This window comes from Haematobia irritans, chromosome 5 (genome assembly GCF_050003625.1).
Source record: "Haematobia irritans isolate KBUSLIRL chromosome 5, ASM5000362v1, whole genome shotgun sequence".
Lineage (NCBI taxonomy): Eukaryota > Metazoa > Arthropoda > Insecta > Diptera > Muscidae > Haematobia > Haematobia irritans.
The window spans coordinates 160480830-160508475 of NC_134401.1; the positions used below are offsets into that span (position 1 = coordinate 160480830).

At 39.1% G+C, this 27646-nt stretch overlaps 3 protein-coding genes and 1 long non-coding RNA gene across 4 annotated transcripts; 1 reads left to right on the forward strand and 3 right to left on the reverse strand.

Moving 5' to 3' along the window:
* The first annotated feature begins 426 nt into the window (after window positions 1-426).
* Window positions 427-15237, forward strand: LOC142241958 (RING-type E3 ubiquitin-protein ligase PPIL2). Its single transcript, XM_075313853.1, has 5 exons — window positions 427-490; window positions 13124-13345; window positions 13410-14361; window positions 14430-14581; window positions 14698-15237. Exons 2-5 carry the CDS (start codon window positions 13314-13316, stop codon window positions 15125-15127), a joined length of 1566 nt encoding a protein of 521 aa, XP_075169968.1. The 5' UTR covers window positions 427-490; window positions 13124-13313; the 3' UTR covers window positions 15128-15237.
* Window positions 15238-15392: 155 nt separating this feature from the next.
* LOC142241959 (mitochondrial translation release factor in rescue) lies at window positions 15393-16001 on the reverse strand. Its single transcript, XM_075313854.1, has one exon. It carries the CDS (start codon window positions 15999-16001, stop codon window positions 15480-15482), a length of 522 nt encoding a protein of 173 aa, XP_075169969.1. The 3' UTR covers window positions 15393-15479.
* Window positions 15915-16404, reverse strand: LOC142241960 (mitochondrial ribosome and complex I assembly factor AltMIEF1). Its single transcript, XM_075313855.1, has 2 exons — window positions 16132-16404; window positions 15915-16047 (listed from the first exon to the last, which is right to left on the reverse strand). Exons 1-2 carry the CDS (start codon window positions 16297-16299, stop codon window positions 16009-16011), a joined length of 207 nt encoding a protein of 68 aa, XP_075169970.1. The 5' UTR covers window positions 16300-16404; the 3' UTR covers window positions 15915-16008.
* Window positions 16405-17183: 779 nt separating this feature from the next.
* On the reverse strand, window positions 17184-18366 carry LOC142239611 (uncharacterized). Its single transcript, XR_012723085.1, has 3 exons — window positions 17954-18366; window positions 17474-17888; window positions 17184-17409 (listed from the first exon to the last, which is right to left on the reverse strand). It is a non-coding gene; the product is annotated as an uncharacterized LOC142239611 (long non-coding RNA).
* Between the last annotated feature and the right edge of the window lie 9280 nt (window positions 18367-27646).

The window sequence follows — 27646 nt, forward strand, 5'->3', positions numbered from 1 at the left end:
TTTAAGTAAACAGTGCTAATTATGTTATTTGAGAAATATTTATGATACAATATTGAACATTTGTAGAAAAATATTTCCAATGATTATACGTTGTCGGCCTATTACCAAGCTGGTCAATCACAATGGTCATGCATTAAATATGAAAGAGAAAAAAATGTTTTAATTAAAAAAAAAAACATAAAACGAGATCAATTTACTACGTAAATTGTTTGATATGTCATGGAAAAATGACGCTAATAGGGAGCTTGAGATTTACGCATTAATGACCAACCAAGACTTACAACAGATGTCTGGAAAATATTTTTGCAAGATCAAACGGCTATAAATACAAATTACAATTTAGATTAATTAATTTAATATAAATAAAAGTAATTAAATATAAATTTAATTAAGTTTTTTTGACCCAACTCTTATCTTAATTCCAGGTTTACTTTAGATTTATGCTGTTTATCTAGTCCGAATGTTAATTCACAATTACTATGATATTAGGGTAAGTGCAGCAAATGTGGTATACCCATTGGTTTTTCTATAACAATTTTTTTTTTGTTTTTGTCCGTCGAGGCTAATATTTTACTACATTCATTTTACTAGAGTTAGGTTATGTTAAAGGGTTATACGGTCAAAATTTGGCCAAGGGAAAACGCGTGTAAATCGGTGAAATCGTTTATGAAAAAAAATCAAATTAAATTTCTTTTTCAAGTTCAATTAGTATAAAATTCAGGAAAAATATTCAGTTAGGCTTTCGCTTTTCCAAATCCGAATTGCCGGGCCTCACGCTTGACACCTGCCATCAGATTTTGTACAGCCACCTTGTCCACCTTCTTCGCCGCAGAAAGCCAGTTTGCCTTGAACTGCTGCTCGTCCTTAGCAGTTTTTTGGTCTTCTTTAGGTTCCGCTTGACAATAGCCCAGTATTTCTCAATTGGGCGGAGCTCTGGCGTGTTGGGAGGGTTCTTGTCCTTGGGAACCACCTGCACGTTGTTGGCGGCGTACCGCTCCATGGCCTTTTTACCGTAATGACAAGATGCCAAATCCGGACAAAACAGTACGGAACAACCGTGTTTCTTAAGGAAAGGCAGCAGACGTTTATTCAAACACTCTTTCACGTAAATTTCTTGGTTGACAGTCCCGGAAGCTATGAAAATGCTGCTTTTCAAGCCACAGGTACAGATGGCTTGCCAAAAAAGATATTTCTTTGCGAACTTTGACAGTTGTATGTGCTTGAAAATATCTGCTACCTTTCCCCTTCCTTTTGCCGTATAAAACTCCTGTCCCGGAAGCAGCTTGTAGTCGGCTTTGACGTAGGTTTCGTCGTCCATTACCACGCAGTCAAACTTCGTCAGCATCGTCGTGTACAGCCTCCGGGATCGCGCTTTGGCCGTCATATTTTGTTTATCATCGCGATTTGGAGTCATTACCTTCTTGTAAGTCGATAGTCCGGCTCGTTTTTTTGGCTCGATGCACGGTTGTAGACGATACACCCAGCTTATTTGCGGCATCTCGGAGAGAGAGGTTAGGGTTTCGCTTGAAACTACCGGCAACTCTCTTTGTCGTCTCAGCGGCTTCCGGTTTTCGATTTCCCCCCGATCCAGACTTCCTGGCTGTCGACAAACGTTCCCCAAACACTTTAATTACATTTGTAACGGTTGATTTGGCAACTTTTAGCGATTTTGCCAGCTTTGCGTGTGAGTAGCTCGGATTTTCGCGATGCGCGAGCAATATTTTGATACGCTGCTCTTCTTGCTTGGACGGCATTTTGACAAGTGAAGAGTGAATTCCAAAATCAAAATAGGAGCAACATTCTACACACACACCTTCAAAATGAGGGGTGTTCAGGTTTTTTAAATGCAAAATTGAAAGAAATACGTCAAGTTTATATTGACCAAATTTTGACCGTATCACCCTTTAGGTTAGGTGGCAGCCCGATGAATCAGGCTCACTTAGACTATGCAGTCCATTGTGATACCATATTGGTGAACTTCTCTCTTATCACTGAGTGCTGCCCGATTCCATGTTAAGCTCAATGACAAAGGACCTCCTTTTTATGGCCGAGTCCGAACGGCGTTCCACATTGCAGTGAAACCACTCTCAGAAATGTCACCAGCATTTCTGAGGTGGGATAATCCACCGCTGAAATACTTTTTGGTGTTCGGTCCAAGCAGGAATCGAACCCACGACCTTGTATATGCAAGGCGGGCGTGCTAACCATTGCAATGATTAAACTGGCGTCAATATGACATCAGTATGGATATGAATGCAGTAATTAAGTAGACCATCTGGGTCTGAACAATGTGCTGTTTAGAATAGGAAGACTGATAGAACAATTTAGTACAGGAGGTCTGAATATCAAAAATGGAAGATGAACACACATTCTGCTTCCACAATCGCTGATCAATGAAATTTCATTCCAGATTTTCTCCAAATGTAACTCTCAAATAAATGAGAACTCAATTTGGGCAAAATTTCTATGACTTCCAATTTAAAAAACCCAACATTTCCTATAAAAACGATCATTGTATTGTTTCGTCCATATGTTTATACCAAAGGAAATCTAATCAACTCTATCCCCATTTCACAAAACTCCAGCAAATAGGGGGAAAGTAATTCTGGTGTGGTTGAAAAACCACCCATCCTTTCACATTCACCAAGGACAGAAACATAGAACAAGAACGGACAGACGGACGGATCAGATACCGTAATAAATTGTTGTACTCTTCGACTTTTGAGATAAAAATCTTTGGCAAAATGCGACTAGAAACGCACCTCAAGTACCACTGGGAAATCAATGACCAAACTAAATCAGCCAAGGGAGATGGATGAATGAAGAGACGGGAGGGGAGCGGAAATATCACTTGCAACCATAAATTACATTGTAAAGGTGCCATTTAATTTGCTCATGTTGTAAGATGGTATGATATAGACAAAGGAGATGTGTTTTTTCTTCTCCTGCTACTCTTAACGAAGCCAATATGGGTCATCGTTGACCCAGATTGCTGATGGCCGATCCCACCATCGCAACACATAGTCACAACGATGCTAGGCAACCTAATATTCAATGGACAACGACAACATTTTGTGCTAATGATGAAAACGCTAACGTATGACTGTATTAACTGGAAGTTCGTTGAGTCTAGCAACGATATCCTCTATTTCAGCCATAGTTTCTGGGTTGCTCTTTAAGGAAATATCATTTGTCCGTCCCTGCATGCGTTCATAATTCACATGTGATCATCTTGTGATCTTAGAGAGCGAGGCTGTTATAAGACAAGCGGTCTATTTGTTAAATATTTTCTGTTTTTATCTCATCTCCTGGCTATTTATCATCTTTTGTTGGCCATGACCATGTGGTTAGCGGTAACACTGAGCAGCAGTATGGTAAAGACATTCGTTAAACCCATCCTAGTTCAAGGAGGGCATATTTCATGCCATATCAGGACATAATCAATGATGGTCCATGTTTCCCATATCTTTTGCCTAAACAGGATGCAATTGTTTAGAGCTCAACAGGAAATCTTTGGTGATCAGTAAATCATTCGGAATCTTCTTCTTTTTCTTCTTGGGGAGAAGACAAAATAAAAATGTTGAGCAAAGCGAAAAATAGCAACAACATGAACAAAATATCGTCTGCCATTTGCCACCGTTGTAAAAGGTAATACGTGAAAACACCACGGACTCATACGTTCACATGACAAGTTAACTTTACAAAGATTTTTACTGTGGTGATATCCAAGACCTCACAATATGAAACCGTGCTCCACATGCCAACAATTAACCTATCCATCACGCTGTATGCTCACGCTACTACAGCAGCTGCCTCTGATTCCATTCTTGTATCAGGCCAGAGGATCATCTAAGACTTGGACAAGGGGACTGGCCAACGGGGGGATAGCATGTTATTAGGCTTCTGTTCGTAAAACTATTAGAGGTATAAACAAAAAGCACAATTCAGCAATGAAACTCACTATGAACAGTGGTTAGAGGAATCCTAATGCGGTTGCTTAGTTTTGGAACATCCAAAAGCTTTTGGGAAACTAAAAACTCATATTATGGCTATAAGAACAAAGGTAGATCGGAATACGAGATAACGTATGGGCAAATGAACTGGCGACAAGAGCTAGGACACAAAGTGATTTTAGAGAACGCTAAATCCATAGGGGCTAGTTGGACGACTGAACACGGTAGACTATGTGGAACAGTGCAACGATCGGAAGGTTAGGTTAGGTTAGGTTATGTGGCAACCCGATGTATTAGGCTCATTTAGACTATTCAGTCCATTGTGATACCACAGTGGTGAACTTCTCTCTTATCACTGAGTGCTGCCCGATTCCATGTTAAACTCAATGACAAGGGACCTCTTTTTTATAGCCGAGTCCGAACGGCGTTCCACATTCCAGTGAAACCACTTAGAGAAGCTTTGAAACCCTCAGAAATGTCACCATTCATTGCACCACGGTGGCTCCCGATCGGAAGATCGGCGATATTATTATGGTGGTGCCAAACTGGGAAGAGTCTAGGAAACGATTGAAAAAAATAGTAGGACCGTGGTTAGAAGGGCCGAAGGAATCATAATCGGGCACCGGGAAGGCAAATATTTGCCAAATAGGAGCAGTGGACGACGGTGTATGGTAGGGAGTGTTTTGAGGAAGAGGAGAACTTGAAACACCACCTGTGATCGCTAAGGCCATAGATGCTACGCGGGTCAAGTTGGATGGTTGGACACTGTAGATTCATAACGCGATATGGAATGGAAGAGTGGCTAAAATATTATGGGGGTTGTCCAAACGAGGAAGGGTCTAGATATGGATCCAAGGAATTGTGACGGGGCACTTGGAGTTCAAGGCACATATTTACCAAATAGGTGAAGTGGACGATGGTGTGTGGTAGGGTGTGTTTTGAGGAAGATGAAAACTTAGAACACCACCTGCGAATGCTAATCAATGCAGGCTACGCAGATCAAGTTGGGTGATTGGACACGGTAGACTCATAAAGCGATGTGGAACAGTTGGAAAAGTGGCGAAAATATTATGGGGGTTGCCTAAACTATGAGGAGTCTAGATAATGATTGAAAAAGAGTAGCACTATTATCATAAAGGCCGAAGGAATCGTGACGGGATGCAATGGAGGATGACGGGATGCAATGGAAGATTGTGTGTGGTAGGCTGTGTTTTGAGGAAGAGGAGACTTGTGTCACTGCTTTGATTTTAATCCTGTCTTGCCCACCATATCGGCAACGATATGGTTGAGAACCCGGTCCACTAAATTGGGAAATTCTATGATTTCCTCGAACTAAGGAAAGGTACGATGGAAAGAAGACATTAAAGCGCACAACAAGCCCAGTGCTGACTTGTATGTCCGACGAAATAAGACTGGAGAATCAAAGTTCGCATTACACGAAGCCAGAAAAAGGAATCGCCATTACAGGGTGGCTAATATGATTGGAATACGAGGAAACGTAAAGACAAATAAAATGGCGATAAGAGCTAGGGCACAAACGGAAGTGCCCTTAGAGAACGCAATGCTCAGAGAGGCTAAGGGACCCGATTAGCATTATTGGATACGACAGACTCATAAGACGATGTGGAATAATGAAACGGTCCGAAGGGTGACGGAAATAATATAGGGTGACCCAAACTAGGAATAGACGACGATTGAAAATTAATAGCACTGCGGTAAAAAGAGCCGAAGGAATTGTGACCAGGCACCTGGAGTTGTGGGAAATTATTTGCCAACAACGAGCAGGAGAAGATCATATATGGTAAGGTGCGTTTTGAGGAAGAGGAGACATTTTAATCCTGCCTCGCCCATCATATCGGCAACGTCGTGGTTCAGGACCTGGTCCACCTTGGACATAGCGACTAGAACTATATGTGGGAATTCCTTTAAGACATCGAATTCCTCTAATTAAGGAAAGGCACCATGGAAAGAAAAAGTTCGACCACACAACAAGTCCAGTACTGATTTGTTGTGCAGGCGACATGAGACATGGAAACCTCTATAAGAAGATAAGTGAGAATAAAGGATAAGCGAAATTCGCATTGTACGAAGCCGAAGAAAGGAATCGCCACTACAGGGTGGCAACGAAGTATATCGCTATATCTTTTTTGCCCAATCCCGGTTAAGCGCCGTATTGAGATGATCGGCACTTTGGTATTCTTTAGCCCCGATCTTACTAAAATTCCCTAGGCGCAAAAATCCAACAGTTTGCGATCCAGTTTTGGTGGCCATTGTGCGGTAGAAATGAAACGAGGAACCTCCTTTTATGTTAAGACGTTCTTGGTTGACGAGAGCGATCATGCTGAGTCCTGTTGGAATGTACATGGACTGCCGCCGAAATATTTGTCTGCTCAATGCTGTCTTTAGAACATTTCTCGGAGAATATTCGTCATTTATTTTGACTCCAAGGTCGATGAATACGAGTTGCCAGCGACAATCGGCCGCTACGTCGGCCCACAACATTACCATCGGTAGCGCTTGTGTGGTCAAGCGAAGGTGTACGAAGGTGTCAGCTGACTTCTTTGGCAAGTAACTATTTTGTGACTTCACATACTGTTGAATTTGGAATGGCTTCTCATCGGGGAAAACCAAATGGAAACTGGTCACTTTCGTGCAAACGAAGCAACTCCTTCGCTCTTTCATTGCATTTTTTTAACATCAATGGCTTTAGACAAAGCTCATTTTTCAACAAGTATTGTATCAGTTCTTACGATGTGTTCAGTTCAGGAAGTTTTCTGCCACTAGGGCGTGGATTTCTATCAACTCTGGACTTCACTTTATGGATCATTTCGGGTGTTCTTACCGTTTTTTTTCGTACACCTTTTGGACGCGACGCCACACTGCCAGTATCATGATAAAGAGCAATGATTCGATAAACAAAAGATTTATTCATTTATATGCTTGAGGGCTTCACGATAGTCACTTTTAGTTTCCCAGCCACTATCACTCTTGAAATCCATCTGACTTTAACTTTATTTCTGAATGCAAAATGCCTTTGTAAGCTTTTAGACAATAAAATGAACTGCCAGTGGAATAAATCCGACAGTTGTCAGACGAGCGCTTTCGTAATGATGGATTCCATACATTGCACCACGGGAGCCACCGTGGTGCAATGGTTAGCTTGTCCGCCTTGCATACAAAAGGTCGTGGCTTCGATTTCTACTTCGACCGAACACCAAAAAATGTTTCAGCGGTGGATTATCCCACCTCAGTAATGCTGGTGACATTTCTGAGTTTTTTTAAGTGGTGTCACTGCAATGTGGAATGCCGTTCGGACTCGGCTATAACATGGAATCGGGCAGCACTCAGTGATAACAGAGAAGTTCACCACCGTGGTATTACAATGGACTGAATACTCTAAGTGATCCTTACCACGGGAGCCACCGTGGTGCAATGGTTAGCTTGTCCGCCTTGCATACAAAAGGTCGTGGCTTCGATTCCTACTTCGACCGAACACCAAAAAATGTTTCAGCGGTGGATTATCCCACCTCAGTAATGCTGGTGACATTTCTGAGTTTCTTTAAGTGGTGTCACTGCAATGTGGAATGCCGTTCGGACTCGGCTATAACATGGAATCGGGCAGCACTCAGTGATAAGAGAGAAGTTCACCACTGTGGTATTACAATGGATTGAATACTCTAAGTGATCCTGATACATCCGGCTGGCATCTAACCTAACCACCCTGTATGTGTTAGTTTGTGTGATCACCTAACGGGATTGCAAGGATGAAGATCACTAAACATTTTCTGACAACGAAGTGCTTTAACCAAGGCTCGATACTGTTTGTATTAAATTTCGTGACTTGCCAACCACTGTGCAACATCATAACATCAAATATTTCCTTCATTGAATTGGACACTTGGAAATATTGTGCATGTCCAAAACTGTAGTTGAAATAAATTTTTGCTTACCAATGTGCCTTGTCCCAGACCCAAAGTTCCGCTTGCTTCCTTCCAGCTCCTTGACTTGATGTAAGGCAATAGGTTCTTAAGAATATTCAAGATTTCCACTTCTATTCTTTTCCTGCATGTAAAATATGGTAGTGGTAAGTTGGCCGCAGCTTTGGGTTGATTGTGAGTGACTGCCTTTAACAACTGACAAATTGCCTAGTCCATTAAGACAACAAAAATGTTACGCCGCTTAAGAGAACTACTCCTCATACACATCTGCAGCATCGTCATGACTCGTAGGCTTTGGGCTACAACAAAGTACGCTTGATTCATAAGCACATGCTCTCACCCAACGTCCAGATTCGGACAAAAATTCCTGCTACTGTCAGAAACGTTTACATTTGACAAAACCACATATGCTATTGCTTTTCCAGCTACTGCTAGAGTTTTGTTTTTGGAATTTTGTTGTTCCTACTGCTGCTGGAATAGCGGATCGCTGTTTTTGTCTTCCTGCTGGTCATGCTTAGAAAAAAAGACTCAAGGCCCGATCTATGAACCAGTAAAACAAAAATTTACCTTGTTCCATCTGATGGTGTTATTGTGTTGCCCAATTTTTTTATGATTTCTTCTCTTCTAGCATTGTTGGGGGAGTGTTCACCACTCACGTTTTTCTGGAGGGAAGGGATTCTAGAGCACGTATGGAAAAAAATTGTTAATGGATTCAAATCACGAAATTGTTTTAACAAATGTTTTGTTTGTACCACTTGAAAGCCGAAAAATGTTCCATGTCCATATCAGAGCAATTGCCACCAGCAGTGGCTATGCAAAAGCTACATTGCGAACAATGGTAGCAATCACAAGAAGACCCCTAACTTGCATGATGATGAATTGATTTGTTGGACCATTTCGAATATTGGTTAAATAAAACAAACGGTGTAATAAATCGAAAATGTACTGGGGATTCATGTTCAGGATTTATAGGAGAAATGAAAATATTTGTATTTTCTGACAATTGTCATGACATAATCAGTGATTAAATTAAGTTTGGATTTAAAGATATATCATCGATGCTGAGTAGGAGATTAGGTTGGGTTATCTGCTAATACAAACCCATTTACATTATTATTCATTTACCATTATAGGTGAATCTAGGTGATCAGGATTTAAAGATCGATAAACAGTGAACCTTTAATAAAGCTGACCACTTCATGCAATGCAGTCTTAACATGCCTTTTTAGTAGGTATGTTTTCATTTTGAGAGTAACTTGAAATCAATTATACATCTAATATAGCTATCCATTAGCCTTTCGAAATGCTAAAGTATCAATGAGAATAAAATATTGGATCATATAAAAGCAGGAAGCAACTCTCTTTGTTGGGAACATTTCCGAGCATAGATTTTATAATGTGCGCAAATTAGTAATGCGGGATTGACAACAGATGGCGTGGTTCAGGATATGGTTAGTTTAGGTTATGCGCTTTACAGATTATCAGTTATTCCGGACGGAATGTCGGTGTTTGTAAAGAATCTTACAGTGTGTTGGATTGATACGACTTGTCGGCGATGACTAAATAATCGGTAAATGTGATATCGATCCCGTAAACATGCAGCAGTATCGATTATCCTTCGGACATAACTTATAATGTGCACAATATATGGGATATGTTCGACACGAGCACTGTCGTCCGGAATAACTGATAGTCTGTAAAGCGCATTATAGAGGATGACATCACTCCGTAGAAAGGGAATTGGTTTTCACTTATGCGCTTTACAGACTATCAGTTATTCCGGACGGAATGTCGGTGTTTGTAAAGAATCTTACAGTGTGTCGGATCGATACGACTTGTCGGCGATGACTAAATAATCGGTAAATGTGTTATCGATCCCATAAACATTCAGCAGTATCGATTATGCCTTCGGACTTAACTAATAATGTGCACAATATATTGGATATGTTCGACACGAGCACTGTCGTCCGGAATAACTGATAGTCTGTAAAGCGCATTAGACCATATTAGTCCATTGTAATTCCAAATAGTTGTTTCTCTCGCCTTCATCTATCGCCCACCGCTTTTTTTTGTTAAGCTCTATAAAAAGGAGATCCCTTGTCATTTAGCTTAACATGGAATCGGGCAGCACTCAGCGATAAGAGAGAAGTTCAGCACTGTGGTATCACAATCGACTGAATACTCTAAGTGAGCCTGACACATCGAGCTGCTGCGATAAGAGAGAAGTTCACCACTGTGGTATCACAATCGACTGAATACTCTAAGTGAGCCTGACATATCGAGCTGCCACCTAACCTCCACCGCCTTCATGTAGGCAAGAATATTCTTCAGATTACAGACCCATCATCACACATTAGTAACATCCTGAAAGAAAAAGGAGCCCTGTATCTTGTTTCTTCTAAATAATAATGCCGGGCACTGACACAGAAAGTGGTAGGAGTCTTCCGTGTCCAGACACCATCTACAAATATAATAAGCCATTAAGCCAATCCTTACCATGAGTTTCCCAAGTGAATTATATTCTGTTATGATGCCTATTAACGGTCTTAAATCCTCTCTATGCGCCGCCAGCGAAATCCAAAGTTCTTACTACTCTTGTCGTTCTATATCAATTTGGTTTGCTGGCAGCCCGCAGAGGAAGCTCATCATCCCTTCCATAAATCATTATATTGACATTGACTCTGTAAATACATAAAGATAGGGAGAGAAAAACATCTGCAACGATGTTATCCGTGCCGCGTGTACCTCCTGTAGCCAGCACATATGCCTTCTCATTGCACATTATTCCATAATGTCCAGTTACCCAGTTACCCAGTACAGTAAGAGCTCTTTACGACAGTCAAGGCTTTTATTGTTGACTGTCGATGAAGAAGCTAATATCGCTTCTGAATATCGGCCTCGTCAACAGGAGTTCTGAAGCTTTTGTAGTGGCAAATACCTCCGCCTAAAAAATGTTGAATCCGCGTTCCATCATATATGACTCTATATCATCATATCTTGCCCATCTGAAGAGACTTGTTCTGTGTGCCGGCAATCCGCCTTTCCAAGCGAGTCCAGCCTGTTCAGTCTCATGAGTACTATCTCAGCTCTTTTCTTGATATGCAGATCAAGTGGGCAAACTCCCATCAATACCTCCAGAGCTGAGGTGGCCGTTGTTATCATTGCACCAGTCATATAAATGAATAAGACGGGTCTTATTTATTCTGTTCAACTTCTGTATTAGATTAGATTCCGATGCTTAGTAATGGTCCACCAAACGTGGCATACAGTAATCCAGGATAGGGTGACTGTATTGTCTAGCCAGTTTAGCCTAAGACAACCCCCAAGTACTTAGCTGACTTTTAGAGACTCGATCTCTTCGTTCGGGATATACTGAAACTGTATTAATGTCATAATTTCATTCCATAGTTTTCATTCCCAGCATGTGTCATTTGCCTGAAGTGAAAACAAATTATATTTGTTTTGGCTTCCAAGGAGTGTGATCCTTCGGTCCCCACGTGCGAGAGGTGGTTAGTGCGTTTCCGAAGTGGAGGATAAGAACGTCCGGGATGGACGAAAAATCTGAAGATATTGAATTGGAGCCATCATTCGATGACGACAAAAACTTGCTAAATCCTTCGTAGTTACACGCCAAGCCATTTCCCATCGATTGAAATCGATTCGGAATGATTCAAAATCTAGGAAATTGGGCACCATGCGAGTTGAAGTCGAGATACGTTGAAAGTTGATTTTCTCACGCGAACAGCTACTACAAATTCAACAATGGAGAAGTTTTTTGTATCGCATCGTTACTGGTTATCAAAAGAACATCCCCTAAGACAATCCATAGAGAAAAAATCTTATAGTTACATCGGCCAAGCCTCAACATCGACGGCAAAACCCAATATCTATGGAAAGAAGCGTATGCTGTGTAGTCGGTGGAACCACCTGGGTGTGGTAGATTATGAGCTGCTAGAACCGAGTGAAACGATCACAAGAGCTTTGTATCGAACTCAATTGATGCCACTAAGCCGAGCATTGCATGATACATGGCCTCTACATATGGAAAGGCACGACGAGGTGATTTTCAGCATGATAATCCTCGGTCACAATTTCCAAAACTCGTTAGAACTTATACTCAACTGAGAAGTCCTCCTACACCCGCCGTATAGTCGTGAAATTGCTTCTTCTAATTACCACATGTTCCGATCGATGACGCATGAACTGGCTGATCTGGATTTTCGTTCTTATGAGGAAGCCATAAGAACGCGGATTGATTTTCGTTGCAGTATCCGTAAGTTGCCAGAACGATAGGAATGGGATCGGGTAGTGGCTAGAGATGGGCAATACTTCGATTGATTGGTTTGGTACAATTTTTTATTAATGCACAAACATTTGAGAAAATCCCGCATTTTTAATTTGCGTGTTTGGTACAATATCTTCGTTTCTTTCGAAATATTGATGTTTTATATGAATATCGCCTCCCATACCAGCTACAAAAATTCATAGCATCCATTTCAACATGTTGCTTCTTTTAGTCCGAAAGTCTCTTATTCTTGTCCGTGATTCATTAAACCATTTTGAAGTAGTTGGCTTTTACAACTAACTGTTGATCGGGATGTTGGTCAGAAATCCATAGATATGATAACTTCGTATTTCGTTGCATGGTGTCCTTTTTGTTCCATTTTAGGAAATCGTAATAGGTACCTATATAACTATACTTCTATGCAGAGAATGAAGCCGCTGAGTCGCGCCGTATTTTGTGCCAAATGTTGAACCTAGCAGTCACAATCAATAAAATTCAAGCTGCTATAATAATTTTGGAAAAATTTGGTTCAAAAAATTTAAATGAAATGTAAATTCGATTGTAAGATTGGTTGTACAACTTCAAATTGATTTTAGAATGGATAATTGTTCGCCACTGAAGAGACATGTTTATATTGGCTTAGTCGTCAAGCCGCCGCCGACAAAAATGAGTCGGCTTCATATTCTGCGTCGAAAGTTTTGACATACATTTTGTATCGAAAGCTTTGGAAGTGGACTATTTCGCTAGTTATAATCAAATAAAAATCTATTGATTTGTCATTACGATTGTAAAAACTATGAATCACCCTGTAGTTACCAAATCATATATTTATACATAGTTCTGTTTGATGTTATTGTAAAACTGTTGTGTCCAAACTGTATTATAAATATAGCGGTATTCGAAATATATTTGTCTATACCTTTGGGTATCAAAATTTTTATTTTCAGATAAAGATTCAAGTCTTCCCACCAATTCTGAAGCCATCTTAAGGTTTGAAGAGCACTGAATCAATTTAAAGCTAACCCCCATCAGTGAATGTCAACCTAAAGGAAGAAGAAGACCACCAGTAAACAAAAATACTGCCACCATAATAAATTGTTCATTTGATAGAAATCTGTAAAAAAAAGTTCAACTAAAATGGGTAAAAGGCAACATCAAAAAGATAAAATGTAAGTATTTGTTAAATACTCCATGTTTGAACTATATAAACTAATTTTCCCCACTTCTGCCAAGGTATCTCACCTATACGGAGTGGACGGAATTTTATGGTGGAAAAAAGTTCGAGTCTGCAGAAAATGAACACATTAAATTTAAACGTTTGCCATATGATTGTTGCTGCATTACTCTTGTGCCCTTCGATATTCCCTATTGTGATGGTGATGGCAATGTATACGAGTTGGAAGCTATTCATAATTTTCTAGCTAAATTCAAACTTAATCCAGTCACTGGCAAGCCATTGGATGCTAAGTCTTTATTAAAATTGAATTTTCATAAGAATTCTGAAGATGAATACCATTGTCCGGCGTTATTCAAGCCCTTTACAAAGAATTCTCATATTGTGGCTTTACGCACCACAGGCAATGTTTATTGCTGGGAAGCCATTGAACAATTGAATATCAAGGCGAAGAATTGGAAAGATCTTATTGATGACACCCCATTTCAGCGAAAGGACATCATAACCATTCAAGATCCAGAAAAATTGGAGAAATTTGATATTTCCAAATTTTACCATATCAAAAAGAATTTGAGGGTTCTCACTGAGGAAGAGGAACAGGAGCGAAATGATCCCACGAAAAAGATAAAGACTATGAATTTGGAGACACGTGAAACATTGGAGCAATTGGAACGTGACTATAAAGTGGCAGAAGTGCAGCCTTCTACATCAAAACAAAAATCGGATAAATTTAATGCAGCCCATTATTCCACTGGAACAGTGGCGGCCGGATTTACGTCTACCACCATGGCTCCAGTTTCTAATGTAGAGGCAGCCATTATCGACGAGGATCAAGTTATATATGAACGTGTTAAGAAGAAGGGTTATGTACGTTTAGCCACAAACATGGGTCCTTTGAATTTAGAGCTATATTGTGATCAAGTGCCACGCACATGTCACAACTTCATAAGCCATTGTGCGAATGGTTATTATACGGGGACCATGTTTCATCGCTCCATAAGAAATTTTATGGTAAGCTTATATGAATATACTCATTTTATTCTGTATCGGGATAAACAAGGATCCGTTTTGTGTTCCAGATCCAAGGTGGAGATCCAACGGGTAAGGGAACTGGAGGTCAATCGATTTGGGGGAAGAAATTTGACGATGAATTTAAGCCAAATCTTACACATTCTGGAAGAGGAGTTCTATCGATGGCTAACTCAGGCCCTAATACCAATGGATCGCAATTGTAAGTAGTTAATTTTTTTCTTAATTTCGACATTCTTTTAATCGGTATGAAAATAGAAAATGCTATGATTTATTTTTTCAAAATAAAATATTTTTTTTATTACTACTTTTTTTCAGCTTTATCACCTATCGTTCCTGCAAACATTTAGATGGCAAACACTCAGTGTTCGGCAAAGTTGTTGGGGGTTTAGACACATTACAAAAAATGGAACAAATCGAAGTGGACAATAAAGATCGTCCCATAGAAGATATCATTGTAGAAACCGTGCAGGTTTTTGTAGATCCTTTTCAAGAAGCCAAAGATCAATTAGCTAAAGAAAGGGCAGAGGAAGCAGAAAAGCAAGAGCAAGAAAAACATGTTGAACAAACCAAGAAACGTATGAAAGAGCCTCTAAAAATCTACAGAGAAGGAGTGGGAAAATATTTGAATATTCAAGCTCTTAAGCAAACACAGAAAGAAGAAAATACCACAAACAGTTTGTTTGGAGGGCCAATAAGGAAAAAAGCGACAGCAAAGACGGTGTTAAATGATTTCTCTTCATGGTAAAGGTAGGTGTATTACACAAGAGCAGAATATCTAAGGAAATCCAGAAGCCTGTTATTTGTAGTAAGAATTAATTTCTAATAAAGTAAAATTTTGTAAATGAAAACACGAAATCCCTAGTCCAATGTTGTAATTGGAATAAAAATATATGGGCTCTTTAATGGTTGGAAAATTCGAATTTCAAAATTTTACTTTTCCCGCTCTATTGGCAAAAAAAAGTTTTATTGGCTGGTCTAATTAGAATTTTTCAACTATGAAACCAATATAGTTTTTTTTCTTGTTTCTAAAGGTTTATTACAAGTTTTTAAACTTCAATTTTATAGAAACTATAACAACTGCATTATTTCAACACCTATCATTTGTTGCCCCCTGTTTTCTCATCGTTCTCGGTTTCCTGCTCTTCCCGTTCCTTCCATTTCTGTTTCATTTCTTGCAATTTGTTTTGTCTTCGTTTACGTTCTGCAGATTTTTTACTTTCTATAGCTTTAAGTTGAGCCTGTATAGAAAACTCCCCATTTAGTTGGACATCTAGTTTTTCCAAAAGAATTTTACGGGCCTCAACTCGGTTCTTTTGTGCTGATCTATGAATATGACACTTCACTACAATGTTGGTGGGTAGATGACGTAGTAAAACACAATTTGATGTCTTATTAACTGCTTGACCTCCTGGTCCACTACCACGAGTAAAAGTTTCCTCTAAATCTTCCTCATTTAATTTTGGATAACGTGAATAATCTAATTGCTGATGTTTGCAGCGATAGAACATGAATGTCGTTTGTAAGTTAGCAGCTAGAACAGGTTTTTCTAAGCCTTTGAACACAGAATATGAGAATGGTGAACGATGGACAACAATCCCCACCTGTAGCAATCTAGTCATTATTTGTTTACAATATGCGGCCATTGCGCAACAATGTTTCTCCTCTCTTGAAATATGGATAAATAAAAGTAAACATGAAATTTAATAAAAAATAGAAGCTTATAATTGAAATGTAGGTTTCAATTCCTACCTTGAAATAGAATTCAATTTTATGGGCCTCAGTTTCTTGGCAATTCTCACGGAATTCCCTTCGCACCCGACCCAGAAAGTAACTTTTGTCTGTCAGCTGCAATTGGTTACCGTATCGTATTAAATGTTTGTATAAACGTAGAACTTGTTGTCGTGAAGGTTGTATCATAGCTAAGGAATTGATTTTAATAAATTTTTATTAAGTTTTCTGGGAAATAATTCTGCCTATGTATGAACGTGTTTGATAAATAATAACAATTTTTTCGTCTTTGGAGAAATCATATGTTTTGTCAATTGCCGGCTCAGCTGTAAGATATTTGTTGTTGCTGCATACGATTGCAGAGTTGTATAGAGGTTTTCAAACTGCAGAGCATTTCAAACTTTAATGGGTTTTGAACCACTAGGTCATTTAAAACATTATAGACAGCCCAATAAACACAAACGTTTGAAAAATACTAAAATGCAATAATTTTTCAAACATTTTTTCAAAGGATTAGGGTAATATTCAAGTTGAGAAATTGTTGAGAAAATCGCGTTCTCAACAAAAAACAGACATTACCCTCAACAGTAAAATTCAACACAATAGCAATAATCTCTCAATTGTAATCCTCAAATTGAAATGCATTGCTACTCAATAATTTCTCAAACAGTTTTCAATGTGAGACAAATTAAAAATTAATATTGCTGCGAATATTTTCTAACCACAATTTGCATGAAAGTCAATCCCAGTTCTTACTGAAAGTCAACACTAAATTTCTAGTGATTTTGTACATTTTATTAATTTTTTTTCGTTAAAAATATAATAATATTAAAAATAACATTAACAATATATAAAAATAATAATATGTTATAATACCAATCAAAACATAATTATCTTATTAATGGTATTAATAACTAAAACTGTCAATACAACTTTAAATAACTTAAACATTTTTCATGTATAATTTCCCCCATAATGTTGGTGTCACATAACTATTAATTAATTAATTATTAATTAATATGCTGAAAATTTCAAATAATTACTATCGAGGAACTTGCTGGCCTGTGTATTAGAATAGATTCCATCAAGAGGAATTCACAAAATATCAAACTGATGACGGAATGTAAATTGATGTAATGCACATTTTCATCCAGAAGTTCTTGATTTAGGAACTGTTGCACTTTGTTTTAATTGGTTGCCCTTTGCAAGTTTTCTGGAATCTTTTCTTTGTTGTTTCCTTCATCATTTTTTCACCGGTCAACATCTTCCAAGAATATAACATCCAATGATTTTAGTTTTCTGCAAAACAATCGAGTTTTGTGATTTCCATTACGTTTTCATTTCACTTTTTATTTTGACTTACCAATTATAATTACCGTTTTGGATTAATTTCAGTTTTATGTCAATAAAAATAACTGACCACGTACTTCGTGGTCAGTACCACAAAATACCTCAAGAACGTTGGTGTCACAAAATTGTTGTAAAACTCATTAAAATTCGGGAAATTAGCAAGGAACTTGATGACTAGAGAGTTAGAATAAATTTCCAGCAATTTCAATTCACAAAATATCAAATTAAACCGATGATGCGATGTAAATTAAACTATAGGCGTGATGCGAATTATCACCCAGTAGTTGATATTGAAAAGCATAAATACCAAGTTTAATTCATTGTACTTTGATTTATGGAAACTTTCTCTTTTCGATAAGCCACCATCATTTTTCATTGGTCAACCTCTTAATGTTTCCAAGAATGCAGCATCCAAATATTTTAGTTTTCTGCAATGAGATTTAAATTTAGTGACTTCTCTAAAGTGTTGATTTAATTTTTCATATTGACTTACCAATTATTATAAACTATTTGAAGCAGTTCCAGTTACTTGTCCAACATTTTTTCATCGGTCAGCTTTTTAATGTTTTAAAGAACGTAGAATCCATAATTTTAGTTTTCGGCAAAGAGATATAATTTAGTGTCTTCCTTAAAGTTTCATATCATTTTTTTATTTTCACTTACGTATTATTAGAAACTATTTGGAGTAAATTCAGTTTTTTGTCTAAAATGTTTTTTATTTCTTTCAATTGACTACGAACTTCGTTGCACAAACAAGTATTGAAAACCACATGGTTTTTTCGTTGCATTTTAGGGTAGTGTTTTGTCAAAGTTTTCTCATATTATCTTCAACCCCTTTTCAAAGATTTCGTCAACATTTTGGTAAATTGGAAGTAAATCGCAAACAATTTGAAGATGTATTGAATATGAGCTGTTTCAAGTCAAGTTGAATTTATGTTGATAATTATAGTTACCCTCAAACTGAAAAGTTGTTGCATTTGAAAAACGCTCATCCTGTGTTTATTGGGAGCCTTTTTGAAAGACTTCAAAACCTGAAAATCCATATATTGAATAGTTCATTTAATTTCTCTTTTTGGATAAAATTATGTACAGAGTGAGCCATTTAGACGCATATGATTTTTATTAAAGATTATGGGGATTGTGATTAAAACGTTGCCAATGCAAAATTGCCTAAGTAGCAAAAGAAATATCGGGATGGATATTTCATAGGGTGACGCGGAAAAAATTTAAATCGTATTTTGTGCCATTTTTTAACATCGTATATAACTTTGCATGCTGTATCTGTACACTTGGCCCACACAGAAACAATGTTCGTGTAAATTTTGCAGGCCTATGTAGTCCAGAATACGTTTTAAGTGTGACACCTTATGAAGGCGATAGGACTTCAGCTTCTCCAAAATGCATAAACATGTGTATAAAGCCTCAAGAAGTACACCAGTTCAGACCACGGTAATCACTTTTGTTAACTTTAACCATGTTCTTCAGAAAAGGAATCGCAGAAGATCTTGATTGGATTATTAAAACCAATCCTAATGAATATGGCAATCACTTGGAATGTAGAAAACATAAAATACATCGGAAGAAGTTTTATTAGTTAAACTGACAGCCAATTTCTCATATATGAAAGGAATGCTTTCGTTCGACTAGGATGTCCAAAACAGCTGAATTTATGAAGGAAAATCAGATGTTTTTGGCATTTCAGTCGAACGAAAGCCTTCGCTTCGGATATGAGAAAATGGCTGTGATATTGTTCTCTTGAATGTTGTGTGACATTCTACCGCCAGGTCCTGGGGGAATGGAACCACAGAACATATACCAAAAGGAAATAAGTGTTACATCGTTGAATCGAAGACTGGACTGGACACCGAAATCCTATTCCGAATCGCGCAGCTCAGCACATTCCAGTATGCGGAAGTGCAAGCGATAACGAAATGTGTGAAATTACTTCGAAATATCATGAGGCCAGAGGACGTGAATATTCCACGAATATTTGGTGGTAACAAAAACAACAACAGACACTATGGTGCGAATAACAACCATATTGGAGTATACTCAGTGTTTATAGGGGATACGCCCGGATCTGCATCGTAGGGGTTTCTGGACACGTCAGAATAAGAGGAATCGAAAGGATTTGTCGATAAGAGCTAGAACGAAAGCTAGTGAATTTAGAGAATGCAAAGTACATAGAGGCTACGGGGATCGAGTTGGATGAATTGATATGGTAGACCCAAAGCAAGTAAAATTGGGGACACATCTTTGCGAATACAACCAGTGGATGATGGAATATGTAGGGTGGACACTTCCTATGTTTCTGCCCTGATTTTATATAACTCACAATTTCGGGTCATTGGCCAGCTTGGAGCTGACAACATATTATGGAATTCATTATTTCTGGAAGAAAGGAGCGATATCACGGAAGGAAAAAATTATTTTATTTCAGTGGAAAAAAAAATATGAAATTTAAAACTAACTGCCGTAGGTTAGGTTAGGTAGCAGCCCGATGTATCAGGCCCACATAGACTATTCAGTCCATTGTGATACCACATTGGTGAACTTCTCTCTTATCACTGTGTTCTGCCCGATTCCATGTTAAGCTCAATGACAAGGGACCTCCTCTTTCCGAACGGCGTTCCACATTGCAGTGAAACCACTTAGAGAAACTTTGAAACATCAGAAATGTCACCAGCATAACTGAGGTGGGATAATCCACCGCTGAAAAACTTTTTGGTGTTCGGTCGAAGCAGCAATCGTACCTACGACCTTGTGTATGCAAGGCGGGCATGCTAACCATTGCACTACGGTGGATCCAACAGTCGCAGCGTCATTCCACAGTTAGCTCGAATAAATTTTGTGTCATATGTTCGTACCTGTGGTTCCTCTCATACTAACAGGTTGGCTGATAAGTCCCCGGTCTAACAAAGAAAAACACATTTTTTAGTCAAAATTCGTTTTTATTATTCAACATAGTTCCCTTCAAGAGCGATACAACGATTATAACGACCTTCCAATTTTTCGATACCATTTTGGTAGTACTCCTTCGGTTTTGCCTCAAAATAGGCCTCAGTTTCGGCGATCACCTCTTCATTGCAGCCAAATTTTTTTCCCTGCGAGCATCCTTTTGAGGTCTGAGAACAAGGAAAAGTCGCTGAGGGCCAGATCTGGAGAATACGGTGGGTGGGGAAGCAATTCGAAGCCCAATTCATGAATTTTTGCCATCGTTCTCAATGACTTGTGGCAGGGTTCCCATGTGTTCCTATGGGGGGGTTGCAGTCCTTGGACAAGGTGGAATTCCTTGTGTCGACCCCGGTGTGTAGGACCGACTGCAGTGAGGGTCGCTCCAATAACGCCATATAATAGTCACTGTTGATGGTTTTTCCCTTCTGAAGATAATCAATAAAAATTATTCCATGCGCATCCCAAAAAACAGAGGCCATTACTCGAGTTAACAGCTGCAAACACCGCGTGTTGAATCATCAACACGTTGTTTTTGGTCAAATGTGGCACCCATTTTGCACAGAGCTTCCGCCTATCCAAATATTGATGAATGATATGACCAACGCGTTCCTTTGATATCTTTAAGGCCTCTGCTATCTCGATCAACTTCATTTTACGGTTATTCAAAAACATTTTATGGATTTTTTGATGTTTTCGTTGGTAACAACCTCTTTCGGGCGTCCACTGCGTTCACCGTCCTTCGTGATCATATCACCACGCTTGAATTTTGCATACTAATCAATTATTGTTGATTTCCCTGGGGCAGAGTCCGGAAACTCATTATCAAGCCAAGTTTTTGCTTCCACCGTATTTTTTTCCCTTCAGAAAACAGTATTTTAACAAAACACGAAATTCCTTTTTTCCATTTTTTTCACAATAACAAAAGTTGCTTCACAAAAGACGCTCTATCTCATAAACTAATTGACTTACAGACGTCAAATTTTGATACGAATCATTTGAATTGAAGGTTGGTACTATATAAAAACAATATGCATTTAATACTAGCGACGCCATCTATGTGTCAGACCGGGGACTTATCAGCCAACCTGTTACGCAGAAATGCTGTCGCAACATTGCTGCTCCGTTCCCAATGAGATGATCATTAACTACATAGGGAATTCCGGGTAAATATTTATACGGGGGCACTTGTGTGGCAACCGGATATTGTTAATGAATACAATCCGGATGATATAAAACACCCTGAGTTTTCTCTGTGTATCTAGACTTAGGTTCAGAATTTACTGATGGGCGTATCAAACAAGAGTCTCCACAGAGTTTTTGAGGACATTAAAACTTTCTGCTGGGTTTCCCATATTCCTCGAAATCTATTTTTCTACACCACTTTCTAAGTTAGCTAACTTATAGTCCAACTTAATAACATGCAAACAATTTATTTAGTTTAAAGATTTTGAAGTTTTAATATCCCATCGATAGTAAAAAGGAGGCTAACTGATATCCATTACATATTTATTGTTAACGCTCAACCTTAAATCGTGTGCGAATATTGGTCATATCGCCATCTGTGCGAGAAATGACATCCAATTTATTACGCGTCGTTTGCTTCAATAAATACAAGTCCAAAAATCAAAATGGAGGCGAAACTCTAAATATTCGAATTTTTTTTACAAAATGAAACAAAACAAACAAAAATGAAACTACGAAATATAACCGACATTCACCATATTGTGAAATAGTTTGTAGTTAATATATATATAAAAAAAAAAAACAAAACAAGAACAACAAACTACACAACATTAGGTTCCAATTGCCCCAGTGCGTAAGACTAAAACTAAAACATTGCAAATTTAAAAGTTGATTTTTTAGATTTTAGCCAATCCGCTTTGGGGGAGCTTAACCAGGCAGCCGGCATCAATGCAAAACGAAACGAAAAACGATCACCTTAAATTATAGTTTTGTTTCCATTTCCATTTGGACTTTTCGCTTACTCGCATGTTTTTGAGGTTTATGCGGACGCATGGACGAGGCCCAACAAACAGGTGTTGCAAGTCGTCTATGTATAGGCCGTAATCACCACCACCGCCACTCATCGTTAGATATTGAATACCAATAACACCGTTCACTTAGATTTTGCTACTTTTTGTTCGGAGGTCTGTGAACGCAATGTATGAGAACAACACTCAAAAAACGGTCAAACAAAAACACGTTAAGCACGCGTTTTGAATTCATTTACCACTCTAATGTATCATGGAAATTATCAAGTGCTAAAGCCTGATTTCGATTTAAGTTTTTCTAATGCGACTCAATATGTTTCCTATACAGGCATAGGCGGTCCAAATATACATACACATACATAACCGAAGGTGGACAGATTATATGGCCACTTGGAATGGCGACGTAGGTTGGGAAATTTAGGAAAAATTCCGTTTGCTTATTTTTATGTGGATTTGAGTTAATAACATACTCATTTCCAAGTTTCCAAATATGACCGGATTGTGGACATATAAATAAAGACCCTTTGATGAGTCTAGCTCGAGGATCCGACTACTTAAGGTGTTCGATATTTGCAGAATATTTCTTGTTATGGAGTAACTACATGAGAAGGGAGCCACCATGGTGAAATAGTTAATATGCCCGCCTTGTATACACAAGGTAGTGGGTTCGATTCCTGCTTTGACCGAACACCAAAAACTTTTTCAGCGGTGGATTATCCACCTCAATAATGCTGGTGACAATTCTGAGTGTTTCAAAGCTTCTCTAAGTGGTTTCACTGCAATGTGGAACGCCGTTCGGACTCGGCAATAAATAGGAGGTTTCTTGTCATTGAGCTTAGCATGGAATCGGGCAGCACTCAGTGATAAGAGAGTAGTTCACCACTTTGGTATCACAATTGTCTAAATAGTATAATTGAGCTTGATACATCGGGCTGCCACCTAACCTAACTACAGGAGAAATTCTCCACTGGACTCGGTAGGAGTAGGACCTCAAGTAAAAGAGAAATGAAATCCGCTTTCAACCTGTGGAATTGTATCACATACAGACGATTGTCCGTTCATGGCATCCGGGTCCCTTGTTGAGGACATCTGCGATTGGTTAAACATCTACCTGGCTTATCTTGTCAGTTATTTCACTGCCAGAAATTTTGGGATATCCATCACCAAATCTTCAGCCACACTATTTACATCATGGACAGCAGAAGTTCGCAGGCGGCTGAATGTTGGCGTCGATTACGTAACAATTCCGACTGCAAAATACCCCAATATACCTTGCGGGGCAAATTCGACAAAGTATTCAAATCGCTTGCCGGTTGAACTTGGGGATGCGGACAACGGAACCTTGTTGACTTCCTATAAGGGTCAGTCGGTAATAACCTATGCAGTGCCAAAGGGATCACCTCAGAGAAGTGGCACGCAATGATATATAGACATGTCCAAACGCTGCCTTTAGTACTGCGACAGGGTGTCTCCACAGTACTTCTCTGGATCATCTTTTTCAGACCAAGATCCTCTCCGTATGTAGACACAATTACATGTTGTCCAAGCATTATCTCCTCGGTTGTTATAGCAGTAACCATTGAAATCACCATCTTGTGGGTAGATAACCGCCACCCAGGAATGTAAGGGTTGATCTTCGCTTTCTGGAGCGCGAGCTCCAATGTTACAAAAGAGAGCTTCTAGAATACCAGAATACGGTAAGAAACAACAAGTCTAACCGTGTAGCCACCTTGGTGCAATGGTTACCATGTCCGCCTTGCGTAGGGTCGTGGTTCCAACCCCAATTTCGACAGAGCACCAAAAAATTTTTCAGCGGTGCATTATCCCCTCTCAGTAACGCTGGCGACATTTCTGACTGTTTCAAGCATCTCTAAGCGGTTCCATCGCAATGTGGAACGCCGTTCGGACTCGGCTATAAAAAGAATTTCCTTGTCATTGAGCTAAACGAGGGAGAGAGACCTTCCATGGTAGATCATGGTAGTTTTTGCCCAACTATGATTAGGCACATTTCTTATGTACCAGTGGTTGATGGCAGCGCGGCTGACGTGTTTCCCATTTCTAACCAAGGGCCATATGATGGAGTCACTATGGACTCATTCCACTAGATCTGGATACAAGCTGATGTACCAAAGGTGCAATAAAAAATGCATACAAATAAAACGAGTCCTTGTCTGGTTTCTGTATGGAATCAATCCCCTTTTTCTTCACTTCACGCTTAAATTGGGGAGATTGAATAGGTCAGATGATCACTCTCCTTGTCAGTCTATCATTTTCGGTGGAAAAACTTCACGAACATTTTCGGATCACTCATCGGTACATCATTAAAAGGGTAAATGATGCCCAGACTCCTCCCTACCAGGATTTGTAGGGGCTTTTATAGTGGCCCACCAATTAGTTATATAAGATCCTAGGCAAAATTATTCCAGAACATCTCGGGATGTGTCAGTCTTGTCGGGAAGACATTGTCAGTCTATCACTTTCGATTGCCAAATCTCATGAACATTTTCGGATCACTCATTGCCACGTTGTCAAAGTGGTAACTGATGTCCTATCACCCCTTTGCCAGGATTTATAAGGGCTTTTATAGTGGTCCACTAATTGGCAAGGCAAAATTATTCCAGAAGATCTCAACACTCGTTCGGGATGTATTCTTTAATTCTCTTGATTTTTTAATCTATAGATTCAGTTCATAGATCCCGATCGTCTGAGTAATCACCATATGGTGTATGGTGCATGCCCTCCCTGCATACAAATGACCCTGAGTTCTATCCCAGTTTAGGCCGAACATCAAAAAGTTTTTCAGGTTGGTTTAAACCTTCTGAAGGGAGCCACTGTGGTGCAATGGTTAGCATGCCCGCCTTGCATACACAAGGTCGTGGGTTCGATTCCTGATTCGACCGAACACCAAAAAGTTTTTCAGCGGTGGATTATCCCACCTCAGTAATGCTGGTGACATTTCTGAGGGTATCAAAGCTTCTCTAAGTGGTTTCACTGTAATGTGGAACGCCGTTCGGACTCGGCTATAAAAAGGAGGTCCCTTGTCATTGAGCTTAACATGGAATCGGGCAGCACTCGGTGATAAGAGAGAAGTTCACCAATGTGGTATCACAATGGACTGAATAGTCTAAGTGAACCTGATACATCGGGCTGCCACCTAACCTAACCTAAACCTTCTGAATGTTGACGACATTTTTGAGGTTATCAAAACTTCTCTAAGTGATTTCACAATAATGTGATACGGCGTTCGATCTTGGCTATAACTCATTGATAAGAGAGAAGTTCTCATCTGTGGTATCACAATAGACTCACTTGTCTAAGAGAGGTCAAAATATTGGGCTGTCACTGTACGTAACCTAACAATTATGAGCGTACGGTCAATCAACTCCCTCTTTTATTATGGCGTATGGTGTGGTACGTAAGTACCATACGAACATTGATCAACCCAGGAGCGGTACAGGACTAGTCCCTAGTACGTATGGACCAGTCTTATTTCTGGTCAAACCCTATGGAAGGGACCGGTCACTTTAGCATACACACTTTTGGACTCATTCCGAAAGAAACGGTCTGGGACAACCATATCATAACTTGTCTCAGCAGAAAGAAAAGACGTTTGCAATGGACTATTCTAATAATTATATAAAGGGTGGTTAAAATTTCAAAGGCCGATGTTGATTTTGAATAAAACACAAACTATTTAGGAAATTATTGTAATTTTATTTTATTATGATATATTGGTATTACTCAATTATGTATGGAACAAAATATCGGCCAAATGGGCGCCGCGACCTCGGTGGCACACCTTCATCCGATGGTCCAAATTTCGATGACGCTGAGGCATAATGGAGGTTCTATGCCGTTAATGTGCCGAATTATCTCATCCTTTAGCTCTTGAATTGTTTGCTGGCTTATCGACGTACACCTTTTCTTTCAAATAACCCCAAAGAAAAAAGTCCAACGGTGTGAAATCACATGATCTTGGCGGCCAATTGACATCGCCATTACGTGAGATAACACGGCCATTGAATTTGTTGCGCAAAAGAGCCATTGTTTCGTTAGCTGTGTGGCAAGTGGCACCGTCCTGCTGAAACCACATATCGTCCACATCCGTCCACATGAGGCCTGACCGGTCTCATTTTGGAAAAAATACGTCCCGATGATGCCGCCAGCTCATAAACCGCACCAAACAGTCACTCTTTGTGGGTGCATTGGTTTTTCGACAATCACTCTTGGATTCTCATTCGTCCAAATGCGGCAATTCTGTTTATTGACGAATCCACTGAGGTGAAAATATGCCTTATCACTGAAGATGATTTTCTTCGAAAATTGATCATCCACTGTTGCCATTTCTTGGTACCATTTAACACGTTGTTGGATTGTGTATCTCTCCATGGTTAAAATTGAGAAAGTCTGAAATAGAGAAATGTTAAATAAAATTCGGAAAAAACTTGGCGTTTAAGTGTGGTTCACTTTCAACATCGGCCCTTACAATTTAACCACCCTTTATTAGTAAATGTGTAAATCCTGTGATAGGTCCGTCAGTATCAATTTGCACCAATTTCCCGTTGGGTATGTGCTCATCGTTGGTTCATTAAAACGTGGCAACGGCGTGGGATCATGAAATCCCCAGTTTTCTTCATACCATTCATCATAACGTTAGCTCTAAATTGGACCTAACTCCCAATGAAAACAAAATTTTCCCGCAATTTCCCGACATCACCTCCATCGAATCACATGCGTATGTGAGATAAGTCACGGGACTGCGTGGTGTTTGTGTACAATCTAAAAATTTTGTTTGGTGTATAAAATATAAACTGAGCAGCCTGTATAAGCATTCGAACAAGTACGTGTCTTTGGTGATTCAATTTAGTTTTAGTCGTTACATTCAATGGTCGACTGGTGGCTAATACACGCAACTTATTTTTGATTTGACCGAAGCTTTGAATTTTTCTCTTTTTCCTCCTCGAACGCTTCCCATAGCGTTTGGTGTAGTTTTTTGCGAAAAAAAAAACAACAGTAGGCGGGATTTTACCTAAGGTGAAGTGTTTAATGTATAATTTATCAATTTGTGAATAGAACGGACAATGATTTGTGGTGGTCATATGGTGCACTATCACAATGTGCTGCTGCTGTTGTTTTGTTTTATGAGCCTTGGGAAAATCACTCCCTTACTTTGTGATTAACTCAAATGTAAAGAGATTTTTCCAATTGATTAGAGTGACATTTCGGCATGGCTTCTTGTA